The sequence below is a fragment of the Egretta garzetta genome, unplaced genomic scaffold, assembly GCF_000687185.1.
Source record: "Egretta garzetta isolate BGI_Z169 unplaced genomic scaffold, ASM68718v1 scaffold511, whole genome shotgun sequence".
NCBI classification, from domain to species: Eukaryota; Metazoa; Chordata; class Aves; order Pelecaniformes; family Ardeidae; genus Egretta; species Egretta garzetta.
Window position 1 is genome coordinate 482,873 of NW_009258554.1, and position 12,043 is coordinate 494,915.

The 12,043-nt window shown below is 38.2% G+C and overlaps 1 protein-coding gene across 11 annotated transcripts in view; it reads left to right on the plus strand.

The window, feature by feature from the left end:
- MICAL3 (microtubule associated monooxygenase, calponin and LIM domain containing 3) overlaps positions 1–12,043 on the plus strand; it is a 160,519-nt gene that overhangs the window by 49,213 nt on the left and 99,263 nt on the right. For all 11 annotated transcript variants that reach the window (XM_035903349.1, XM_035903358.1, XM_035903348.1 and 8 more), the window contains exons 2-8: positions 28–403; positions 6,791–6,998; positions 8,507–8,623; positions 9,329–9,430; positions 9,997–10,152; positions 10,713–10,813; positions 11,483–11,740. In XM_035903349.1, coding sequence (XP_035759242.1) covers positions 140–403; positions 6,791–6,998; positions 8,507–8,623; positions 9,329–9,430; positions 9,997–10,152; positions 10,713–10,813; positions 11,483–11,740 — 1,206 coding nt within the window. In that variant the 5' untranslated portion in view covers positions 28–139. The remainder of the gene's footprint in view (positions 1–27; positions 404–6,790; positions 6,999–8,506; positions 8,624–9,328; positions 9,431–9,996; positions 10,153–10,712; positions 10,814–11,482; positions 11,741–12,043) is intronic.

Sequence of the window (12,043 nt, forward strand, 5' to 3'; positions counted from 1 at the left end):
TTATGTTTTCTTCTTTTTATTTTATAGGTTAATAATGCTTGTAAGCCAGAGGTGAAAGTGGCTCAGCAGAGCAACATCGGGAAATCTGGCAGACTGGAAGAGAACAGCTGCCCCCAAGGGCAGCTGCGAAGTGTGAAGCATGGAGGAAAGTAAGAATGAGAAGGTGAACCAGGCTCATGTTCTCTTTGACAGATTTGTCCAGGCTTCAACCTGCAAGGGGACTCTCAAGGCTTTCCAAGAGCTCTGTGACTACTTAGAACTAAAGCCCAAGGACTATCGTTCTTTCTATCACAAACTTAAGTCCAAGCTAAATTACTGGAAAGCCAAAGCCTTGTGGGCCAAATTGGATAAAAGAGGCAGCCATAAGGACTATAAGAAGGGGAAAGCATGCGCCAACACGAAGGTAAGAGATTTATTGGCGGTGGTCAAGACAACTATTACCTAGTTTGTCTCTGCAATACACAATAAAAATGTCTCTTAAGTAGAAGGATGTTTGCCTGGTGTCAGTATAAGACCAGGGAAGATTTAGGAATGTTCTCACACGTACTGTTTATAATATAATCACAATTTGTTAGCATTTGACTCAATCAAAAATTATGTTTGCTACTACCAAATTTGACTGCCCACCTGAATAGGGGAAGCTAAATGGAAATCTTTGGGAATGACCAGAAAATTTTAACTTATTCAGGAGAAGCAGCCTGCAAGTTTCTGTTTCATGTTTTTGCAGCATCAATACTATAGATGGGTTAGAAAATCTTAATTGGTAAACCTTTAATCTTGGTAGGCTTTTTTTTCCCCCACATTTTTTTACTAGACAGTCAGAAGGACATGAAATTTGCTGTTGGAGTCTAGATTAAAAATATGTATGCTTGGAAATTTCCAATTGTAATTTGAAAATTCTCATAAGTCTCTCAAGAAAAGTGAACTTTGTTGCCAATTTGGCAAAATATTTACCGTTATTTAGAAAGTAATCATGTGTATTCCAGGTTCGGAGAAAAAAATGCTGTGGAAACTCATACCAATTCCTTTTAAAAGATTGGTATGTGTGGTATTTACTGCAGGAATTCCTGCTTTTACAGACACACACGCCCCCCCCCATTTTTTTTTTAACTGAATTATTGTGAGCTGGTATTTATGTGCTCAACCCTTGTTGGACTATACAGTACGAGATTATTTATTTTGTTGTTACTGAAATTGGTTCTTTAGGTCATTCATCAAAATATGAACAGAATAGTTTATCTTTGCAAATAATCATACACTCTTCCTTTTTTAAAAGAGGAAGATAGTGCGGAATATGATAAAATTAGAACAGGATTCTGTCCTTCATTGAGGACAATAGATGCTGCTTCTTCTCTTGAATATTCACTGTTTGGGAGAAGGAAATATTTTAATAGGAGGAATTAATGACTAATTCCTCAGTAGAGAACTGAGGGGGAAATATATCCTGTTTAGGATATGCCAGTCATTTCAGGTCTGTGGACTGAAGTTTAATTCTCAACTAGATATTAGGAAGTTGTGTTAGTTTTTGATTGTTTATTGTTTCACTTTCCAGTGGCCATTTTCATATGAATGGTGGCATTTATAATTAATTACTACACTAACATTTGGAAAAATTACTAACAAACCAAGGTCTATTTGGTCTAGGTCTTGATAAGATAATGCTTTCCTCAAAAAGTTTACAGTTGGTACATCAGATTATAGATAACGGGTGCATATAGATTTACTTGGAAAACAATAAAACAATTGGGCAGTGTTGGCCGTCATGGTGGGCCCTAGCTTCAACACTCCAAAAGTCCAGCCACTGTTAAGTTTTATATTTTTCGGGCAGCATAAGAAAGGAGGGACTTGTAGGAAGATAAATGTAGTGATTTTTGTGTGTATTTAATAATAAACCTTCCAGGCACTGTGGACATTGTGGGAAAAAATTCAAAATTATTTTTCTGAAAACTTGACTTGGATTCAGGAATTGGTCTTATTTTGAATGAAACCTGCATGATGGGTAGAACTGAAATGGGGTGTTGAAGGCTGTGAAATGAAGTCAGGTGGCTTATGTTTCAATGAGAAAGAGACTGAGAAAGCTGTGGGAAGAATGTAGAGGTATTCTAACTTATTTGAAGTAAAAGACTAAAGGACTGATTTTGCATCCGGGTTCTAAATAGTCTTAGTGGGCAAGACTGTATTTGTTAACACTGAAGAAAAGGTTGCATCGATAATAGAGATGCAACATGAAAGAAGAGATTTAATGGAAGAGTAAGTGTATGACTTTCATAGTGCTTGATTATGAGGACGTACAAAAAATAGGTATGAGTGGAGGTTGACAACCAGCTATGAAAGACATTCAGAAAATTGATTGTGACACTTATCTAGAAGGGAAGTGATGAGGTGAGTTTAGAAGGATGTTAGAGCTCTGTTTTATCATGTTGGGCTTGAACTGTCAACTAGGCAGCCATGAGGAGCTGTCAGAAAGGTAGAGACTTTAGCTTGGACAAAAAATAGTCAACTTTGAGTTGGAAAAGTTCTGTGAGTCTACAACACTGACAAGCTGATTGAACCAGTGCCTGTGAATGAGGTGGTGCAAAGGCAAATTGTAGAGGAAGATGATAAAGAGATGACGGGTGAAGCCCTGTGGGAAGCTGACGGTGAGAGAAGTGGGACAAATGAGGGAAATTCTTCAGATAGTGCTCTGAAAGAATAGCTGGAGACATAGAGAAGTACTGAGTCTTGAAAGAAATCAGCAAAGGACACGCTTTCAAGAAATACACATAGCCAACTGTCTGTAAAACATCTCTTGAAGTGCAGTTGAAAAGTAAAAGCATATTTATTTGTCTTGTTACTGCAAGTGGTTCTTTAGATCATTCATCAAAATGTGAATGGAATAGGTTATTTTTGCAAATAATCATACACTCTTGTTTTTAAAAAAGGAAGATGGCGTGGAATATGATAAAATTAGAACAGGTAAAGTGTAGCGGGAGTGATGGTTGACTAAAGAGTTTACTAGAGATTTTGTGTAGTCCCAAAGCTTAGCCTATTTCGTGCACCAAAGCCAAGCTAGAGAGAGTGTAGGATGGAATTGGAGAAACAGGATCAAGAGAGTGATTATAGAAGTGGTGTGCGGTGATCGTGGAGATGAGATGGTGGTCAGTTAAACAAGAGAGACTCAGGGGGTCATGCATGACTCTCCCTCATATGATGATGAGAGAGAAACCACAGGACTCACTGGTGTTGGTGTTAAGGACCAGAGGGGTGGGAGGGGGAAATGACTGGAGTGGACATGTCAGTGATCACGCTGAACTGGTCTCTACTAGAGGAAAGGCAGGGCTTTTGTAGCTGCTCTCTGTGTGTGGGTGACAAGAAGAGAGAGAGTAAAGGAAAAAAGTAAGGGGAGTGGAGGCAAGCCAGAGAGTAATTTCCCAGTGTTTCTAAGAAGCCATTGGTGAGATGCTGTATAGAAACTGGAGGTAGAAGGGGTGCATGGTGAATAAATTAAAGCTGGCGCCCCCTGCGCCCCAACTCAGAAATGTATAGGACTGAGGATTTGGGATTCACTCCATTTTGAGCAGTGAAATTAGTAGCTGAGAGAAAGTGAAATTTAGTTACATTTTTTTTGTCAGTATGTCTTAAAGAATATATACTTATGATGATAAATTATTTTTGTATGGCTTTGCATACAAAATTTGTTGAAATTCTTAATGTTAAAGAGATTATAAATATGTGTATGCTTTTTGTATTTTTCATATATGTTTCTGTTAATTACTTGTTTCCTGTCCTAGTAGTGTCTGCCATTAAATATTTATATGTAATTCCTAAGAGATAATCAGAACTATTCAAAGGAGAGGCCCTTTGAGAACTGAATCATATCTGGTTTGATATTTCCTATTTTACTTAGCGTTATATTTCTAATGTTTAATGTAGTTTGCAAACCACTGATTAAAAAATACAGAAATGTAAGTGTGCATGTAGAGATGATAGAATTTAAAATAAAGATTAGGGTTTTAGCTATGTTATCAGAACAGAAGTCAGTAATTTCCTTAGTAAGCTCAGCTTCTATATACTTGAGCATATACCAGTTTTGAAGTTCTCATCCTCTGTAGCATAGCTCTTACTTGTCCATTTAAAAATTGGTCGGGGTGAAGTGTCATGGCTGGAGTTGGGCAGTAGTTAGGCAGTTAGTGCATGGCATGGCCTGCGTCCAGGTTAGCCAGAATTCAGATAATCAGCATTCATGAAAGCAAGACTTGGACGTGATGGGTTGTTCGGATACAAATAGTTACAAATGGTGCTCTCTCTTCATTGGTTATACAGAGAATACAGGATTTCAGTTTGCGTTTAATGTTCCATCACTATGGTGTTGTTACTGAAAACTTAACATAATCTGTCTGAAAGATCTTGAGCAAGTGATTCTGAGGGCTGAGACCGCTTTAGTGTATGGAGTTGTAGCAGTTGCTTGGAGTCACTAATGGGAAAGGGAATAAGGAACAGCAGTAGCTGCCTTTACTTGGCATCTCATGTAGTTGCTGCTGCCTGTGAGAGGCTCAGAAGGTAGGTTTCTGTGAGAGGTCTGAAACTGTAGAGGTAGAAAAAGGAACAGAATTTTTTCTTCTGTTTTTAATTGTGCTTAAAACTCACTGTGCTTTTTAACAACATAATTTAATAATTTTGTGATGGTAAAAAAAAAAAGGCAACTTTGGCCATGAATTACTTCACTGTGTATCATATACTTTACATCCAGAACATCTAGAGTCTTAAACATAACCTAGATGTTGCTAACCACATTCTTCTTTGAGGACAGGGTGGAACGTTGTAGAGAAAAAAAAAGTTTTTACATTTCTATGACAAAATTACAGACAATGAATTTGTAATTTGATTACATAGACCTGAGTTTGAATAGTCAGTCTGATTTTAGTACAATTCCTTTGCTGTTGTGCACTCCATCATAACTATTTTATATGGGGAAAGTTATCAAAGAATAAGTCACCCAACTCAATGTGGTCTTGTTGCTTCTTGAATCCGGTTTCTTTAAAGATTGTAGTTGTCAGATGAGCAAAATTATTGCTTGAATAAATGTGATAGGCTTAGCTAATTTTCTTACGAGTTTAAAAAAAAGAAAGACTAGGTGGTGTTTGAGAGTCATACTTACCCACAGAGAAAACAATATTAAATTAGAAGAATATATTAGATCCTAATTGATTATCCCTTCTAACAAAGACAGGTTGGACACCTGTTCAATATACAAGTCTATTTTGGAATTTAATAGCTCAGTGGTTGGGCTTGCCTTTTCTCCCATATGTCTTCAGGTGCCTGAAGCTATTAAAGAAGCAGTGCTGTTATTCTTCCCTTTCCTCTAGATTTGGATCTCCGCCCTCAGATTTATGTGACTTCTTATCTTATACAGTAGTCTTACTTTGAATTTGCATGTCAGTTGTTGTGTCATGACTGCTGTAACTTGTACTGTTGTGTTTATCATTCAGGCTTTATAATTGCAGTTTCACATCATTTGCAGAATTTATGCCCCAGTGAATAACTGGTGAAAATGAGGCAACCTGTAAAAATTGGCATATGGGGACAACCAAGGAAAAAAGAGCTTTGCTTTGGGATAGGCTGTTTGTTAAAAGGTTGGGTTCTAGTTAACTTTTAGCATACTTAAGAATTTCTCAAAGGACTTTGTTGTCTAGCCATAAGGGTATGTAAGGATCTGGAAAATACTCCCATGGCAGCAGCAGTCACCACTGTAGCAAGGCCTTTATTCTGTGGGTCTGGTTTATGCTTGATAGAAGTCAAAGTACGAAAATGATATGACAAAATGGACTGTGTACTATATTCCTGTGAACTCACATAACCATGCCAGCTTTTTTGGTGGACCTCAGTTTCTGTGGGTAAGAAGTGTCAACTATCTTGGGTTTTTAATCTTAAAAGAAATGATCTTGCTGTATCATTTGTTTCTCTGAAAGTATTTCCAACACTAGATATGCAAGTGTTTTACGTTCTCAAGTTTTTTATTAGCCTCTAATAGTGTTCGTGAGTAGAGTGGAAGAAGATATGAGAAGATGAAAGACCTTTGATATGACAAGGGTTAGGCTGGAGAAAATGTATTTTGATAAAAGTTGGCTAGTCACACAAAGATCGTATTTACGTTACATCTACTTTCCTGAAGTTTCCTTTGCTGCAATAGTAGAAGCGCCAACACAGGCATAAGTTAGAGTGCTTTGACTTGACTGCTGTCTGTGCTACTCTAAATGATGATGGTTCTAAAAATACTAGCATCTCTTGTATTTATCTGCCTTAGCTGTTGCTATACTACTCAGTGATGAGGAGGAATTTTTATGTTACTGAAGATCTCAAGAAAGGCCGGCTCAGGCTTTGGAAGATAAGAGGAAAACAGTACATCATGTCTTTTTTTTTTTTTTTTTTCTTTTAAAGAAAAAAAGCACATGGATGGAATGAGGGGGGAGAAGCTTTCAGAAATATTGTTCTCCAGGTGATCGCATAGCTTGGAGAATATGCCTTGGCATGTCTTCTTAAAACAAGAGTTTAAAAGAGGCATGTGACTTGCCTGCTTCTCCAAACTTCTCACTGCTCTGAGATATGCTTTGTTTTCAGGTTGTAGCAACTGCTTTAACGGATCAGTGGCAGAGCTTGGCAGGTAACAATAGAAAGGCTAATCTGAAATTTCAGCTTATGTTGCAGACAGAGAGCACTTACTCCTAAGAGCCCTGCGATGCTTAGAAGCTGTGGTAAAAATATCTTTTTCCTCCTAGGCCTGTAAAGTTACTCTGTGCTGCTTGTTTTGCAGTGTCTGATAATTGGGGCTGGACCCTGTGGCCTTCGTACAGCTATCGACCTGTCATTCCTAGGAGCCAAGGTGGTGGTCATAGAAAAGAGGGATGCCTTTTCCCGCAATAATGTGCTGCATTTGTGGCCATTCACCATACATGACTTGAGGGGTCTTGGCGCCAAAAAGTTTTACGGCAAATTCTGTGCGGGATCTATAGACCATATCAGTAAGTACAGCTGCTGCTAGACACAGCAGCACTTGTTCTTCGTAGGGGAAAAGTGGGTGAGGGCATGGGGGTAACTCTTTAAAATTCAGCTTACACCAATCACTGCTCTCAAGTCCTTGCAGTACAACTCAGCATTACCTTTGCATAGTGCATTTTGGGCTAGACCTAGATGTGAAAGGAATATATTGTGCCATGAGATTATCACACATGCGATATGTATCTATCATCTTTTACACCTACTACTTTCCAAGGGATATCTTTCTCCTAAACTGAAAAGTACAGTTAATGTTCAAACCTTTTTTTCTTTTTTTGATGGATAATTTTCATATTTTTGCTGTTACATTCCTGCAGCTACCACATTATTCTGTTTCCCTTGAGCATTGTAAGTGAGTTGTAAAAGAGAAAAATTACGGAATGCTTTTGAACATTCTTGTGAATGTTGATCTGGAAAAAGGAAGAACAATTTTGGCTTTGTTAATTTTTGGAAGACTGATGAAGACATTTTCAAGAACACAGCCTATGAATAAGTTTTGATTAAATAGAGCTTTACATACTAAAATTGAGAGTAATTTTGATGATTCTCAAATTCTGAGAAATCAGTCTCCTTTGAAAGCTGAATGCTTTGGTAGAGCAGGAGTTCTTATTTTTTAGGTTTTTTTTTTTTTCAAAAATTTACTGGACATGACACAGTTGGGTTTTGCCCACCAGTCTGTGTTCTCCACTGGGCATAAGTGGGAGGTATAAAATGGCACAAATGTAGTAGATAGATAAGATTTGGCTTCTTGTCCAAAGCAAAATCTGCTTTTTGGGTTTTTTTTTTTGTCAATGAATGGTAAAACTGGAAGATCTTTGGAACATCAGTCTTGCAGATTGCTTTTTCCCTTTCAAGTTCTTGTCATGTTTATTCTCCCAGTATGTTATGCAGGTTGTCTTTTGTATCCCAGCACAGCTGAAGTTTAGTGTTTAGGTGGAGCATTTTTTCATTTCAGTATCTGAAATATGACAGTAAGGTGTCTTCCTTCAAATTCATAGATTTTGCACACTGTCATTTTCATACCTGCTACTTACATTAACTGAAGAGGAAAGAGATGGTGAGGAATTTACTATGCCCTCACTAACCCAGAGGTGTTAGTATGAAGGTGCAGCTCAGTATTACAGCTAGGCTGATCAAATGGCTAGGTGCCATCTGTGACGAAAGTGCCATCCTGCTTGTGCTCTCTTCCCTCCTTCTCCTGCAGTGCATGTTCTGATTGTTTCCCTTGTTGCTGATTTGGGGACTGAAACATAAAAAAATTATTTACTTTTTATTCTTTGAAAAGGGCTGGGGTTTCAGCTATATAGAAGTTTCTTGGCATGCCATGTTATTACACACCAGTGATGGGAACACAGTGGGGGAAAAAGAAACTAGTAGCCAGCCTTTAAATCCGTTTATCAAGTAATGTCAAACAGAGACATGTAGGCTCTTGTGCTCTTTTTGTTTTATTTCTTTATCATCTGCTCTTTTGCAGGTATCCGTCAGCTCCAGCTTATCCTTTTGAAGGTTGCCTTGATCTTGGGAATAGAGATCCATGTCAATGTGGAATTTCAGGGGCTTGTTTACCCTCCGGAGGATCAGGAGAATGAAAGCAAGTAGCATTGAAACGGGTAGTAGAGCAAGGGGAAGTTGGTAGGATACACAGACTCCTGCTCCTTAACACTGCTTATGACTCTTCAGTCCTTTCCTCACGCTCCATTAATGAGAGTAATTATTAATGCTCTTTTAGTTGAATTTTTAGTGGGATTTATTCTTCCTAGTGACAAATCCAAATTAGTTACTATGTAAAACAAAATCACCTGAAGTACTATACAGAAATAGACCATGACACAGTAGATCGTAATTGCTCCTAAAATATTTAAGCCTATTACACTTAGAAGATACCTTTTTAAAACAACTCCTTTCCTTGCATTCACTGAAGATATTTACATCAGTGAGTGATCCATGTTATGCTTTTTGTATCTTTGTGAAGCCTGTTTTCTGATCACCATGGGAGATGGTGGCTTGCTTGTTTTTTGGCATCCTATTAATTGAATAGATAGCAGACAAGCTATAAAGGTTGTGGTGATCCTTAAAGCCAATAGTCGGGGCGGGGGTTGCCAGAGCTGTGTCTGCCTCTAATTCACAGAGAGTGGCTGTGCAAGTCACCAATAGCCCTGTCAACAATATAGCTGTCCTGCAGTCTATCTTTACTGCCCATGTGAGGAAGGGGTTATGGATAGTAAGAAGTGGTTTTATGTATTTGTTCTATTATAATCACTGTTTCTGTTGTCATTAACTTGGAGTTTATGAACAGGAATAGGTTGGCGTGCATTGGTCCACCCAAAAACCCATCCAGTATCTGAGTATGAGTTTGAAGTAATCATTGGAGGGGATGGCAGGAGGAACACATTAGAAGGTAATGGTGTGTCTGTAACTTGCTTTCAAATAGAACTTATTCTTAAATTAATTAGAACAAAAATGTCTGTTAACATCCCAATGAAAATCTGGAAAGACATTTGATTAGTGAAAGGGGAGGTTGAAAGTCCATGTAAAAATCCATTTGTATCAGACATGTTGGTCATCTTTTTCCTCTTCCTATCCACTAGCAATGGAATTAGGTGTTTTGACCTGGATAATTGTTCCTACATTGTTTCTTTAGTTGAATAGTGTTGTAGCTCTTACTTTTGGGAGTAGGAATTGAAGTGTTAAGTGTTATTCTGTGTTGTAGAGAATTCTATCTTAAAATTTTTGATGCAAGTTGCAATTTTTGGAAAAGAGGTAAGAAAGAGAGGGGAGCTTTTTCTCTAAACAAGAGCTTTTATTTTTCTGGTGAAGCAATTGTTGCTTTCTCTGTGCAGGAGTTTGTAAGTCATCAGATCCATTCTCTCTTTATTTTATGAGGGCATCTGTCTATGACATGCTATGCCTTCTCTGAAGGTATGCTCTATTTCTCACTGTTACTACTTTATCCTTGCCCCATAGGGTTTCGCCGAAAAGAGTTCCGTGGTAAACTAGCAATTGCTATCACAGCAAACTTCATCAATCGCAACACCACAGCTGAAGCCAAAGTAGAAGAGATCAGCGGTGTGGCCTTCATATTCAACCAGAAGTTCTTCCAGGATCTACGAGAAGCCACAGGTTTGCCAGCAATTGCCAGATTTCCAGTGAAAACTATTTGTCTTTATTATTATAACTTTGCAATTCAGGAATCATGTTTAATCAACAAATGAACGTCTTGTGCAAGGAGGTCAGTCATTGCTGTGTCTCTTTGAAATCTGACTTCCCCATTTTTACAGCTGTTCTGTACAGATGTGTATCATTCAGATGTGTTTCATTTTTGTTCAGAAGTGGAGAACTTATTTCCCAGAAGGTTTTCAGGATATCTGAGCCCTAAATAGGAAAGGTCTAAATCCTGAGTTCAGTTTCCTGCGCTCCACATCTGAATGCAAACTTCAGAGTGATGATAAATATATTTTTTTAAAAAAGGTAGCTATATGCAGGTGTAATGTGCTGGTGGTGGTTTTGTTGAAGATTCATATTTTAAAGTCATCAAAAGCATGGGAGAAAGCTGCTTGGCATTCTCTCTCTAAGGCTTTCTAACCACAGGGTTTCAATTTACTTTCTTCCAGTACAACTCTTGTGTTACATGTGACATGTAATTTTTTCCTTCATTACCATGTGTTTTGTTCTGTCACAAGGTATTGACTTGGAGAACATTGTCTACTACAAAGACGATACACACTACTTTGTCATGACTGCCAAAAAACAGAGCTTGCTGGAAAAAGGAGTGATACGGCATGTGGGTATTAACTTTTCCTGTGCGCTCTATGTACTGAGATTTTGGTACAATTTGCTTTCAGTATGCTGAAAGAAGGGAAACTCCCTCTTCTTTCACCACAGGTGTATTTGAGACCACAAATACATGTGGTTAAAGCCCTTCTGAAGTATTTTGGGCCATCAGAAGAGTGTTACAAGATGTATTCTGTCCAAATTTGTATTCCTTTGTGGATTTGGGGGTTTCTTGAATGATAAGAAAAAATACACTTAAAGAACCATTGATAGCTTAGTTGAGCTTCCCTCATTTTATGGGAATGAAACCACAGGGAGTGAAGAAAGTATTGGAAATATACCTAATTTTGACAGAAGCTGATTTAAAAGTAGTTTGGCCACAGATGAATAAATAAGGACTGGGGTCCTGTGTCTTTTGTCTGAAGAGTGTGAAGAGAAGTGCTCAGAAGTTTCTTAGGCTTTTCACAGTCAAAAATCCTAGTAGGACTGACTACTTTTTGCAATAAAAATTTACAAATTTTCTCTTGGAAGCATAAACACAGATAGCAATGAAAGAAATTAGAGGGCAAACCTGTATCAGTGGGTTTGCAGGAGTTTTAAGGCCAACTATTGTATATACCAGTCTTAAAATAAATTTGTGGATTTGGCTATTTCACTTTTAATTTTCTCTTTTTGGCAGGATTACGCTGACACAGAGTTACTACTCTCACGGGAGAATGTGGACCAGGATGCTCTGCTAAACTATGCCAGAGAAGCAGCTGACTTCTCCACTAATCAGCAGCTGCCATCGCTGGACTTTGCCATCAATCACTATGGCCAGCCAGATGTGGCCATGTTTGACTTCACGTGCATGTATGCATCGGAGAACGCAGCCCTGGTGCGAGAGCAGAATGGCCACCAGTTACTTGTGGCACTGGTTGGGGACAGCCTTTTAGAGGTTTGTGTTTTAAACTTACCATGTATAAACAGTGAATTGAAGCATAAGCAAAAGCCATGGCACCCATCACCAGAATATGCGCTGCCTATAAGATATTTACTACAAGGAAAGCTGCTGTTTATTATATAATAAAGTGGGAAGTTTGAAGGAAGGGTGGGAGTGTTGGGAAAACAGATTATTTAGGGTGGCGATGATCTTGCTTACAAAAATCTGTGCAGAGGTTTCTGAAGTTATGTCTGTTCCATCTGCTTCTTATTGGGACAATTAGACTCTCTACAGAACCTACTGTAGGCCTGTTAATAA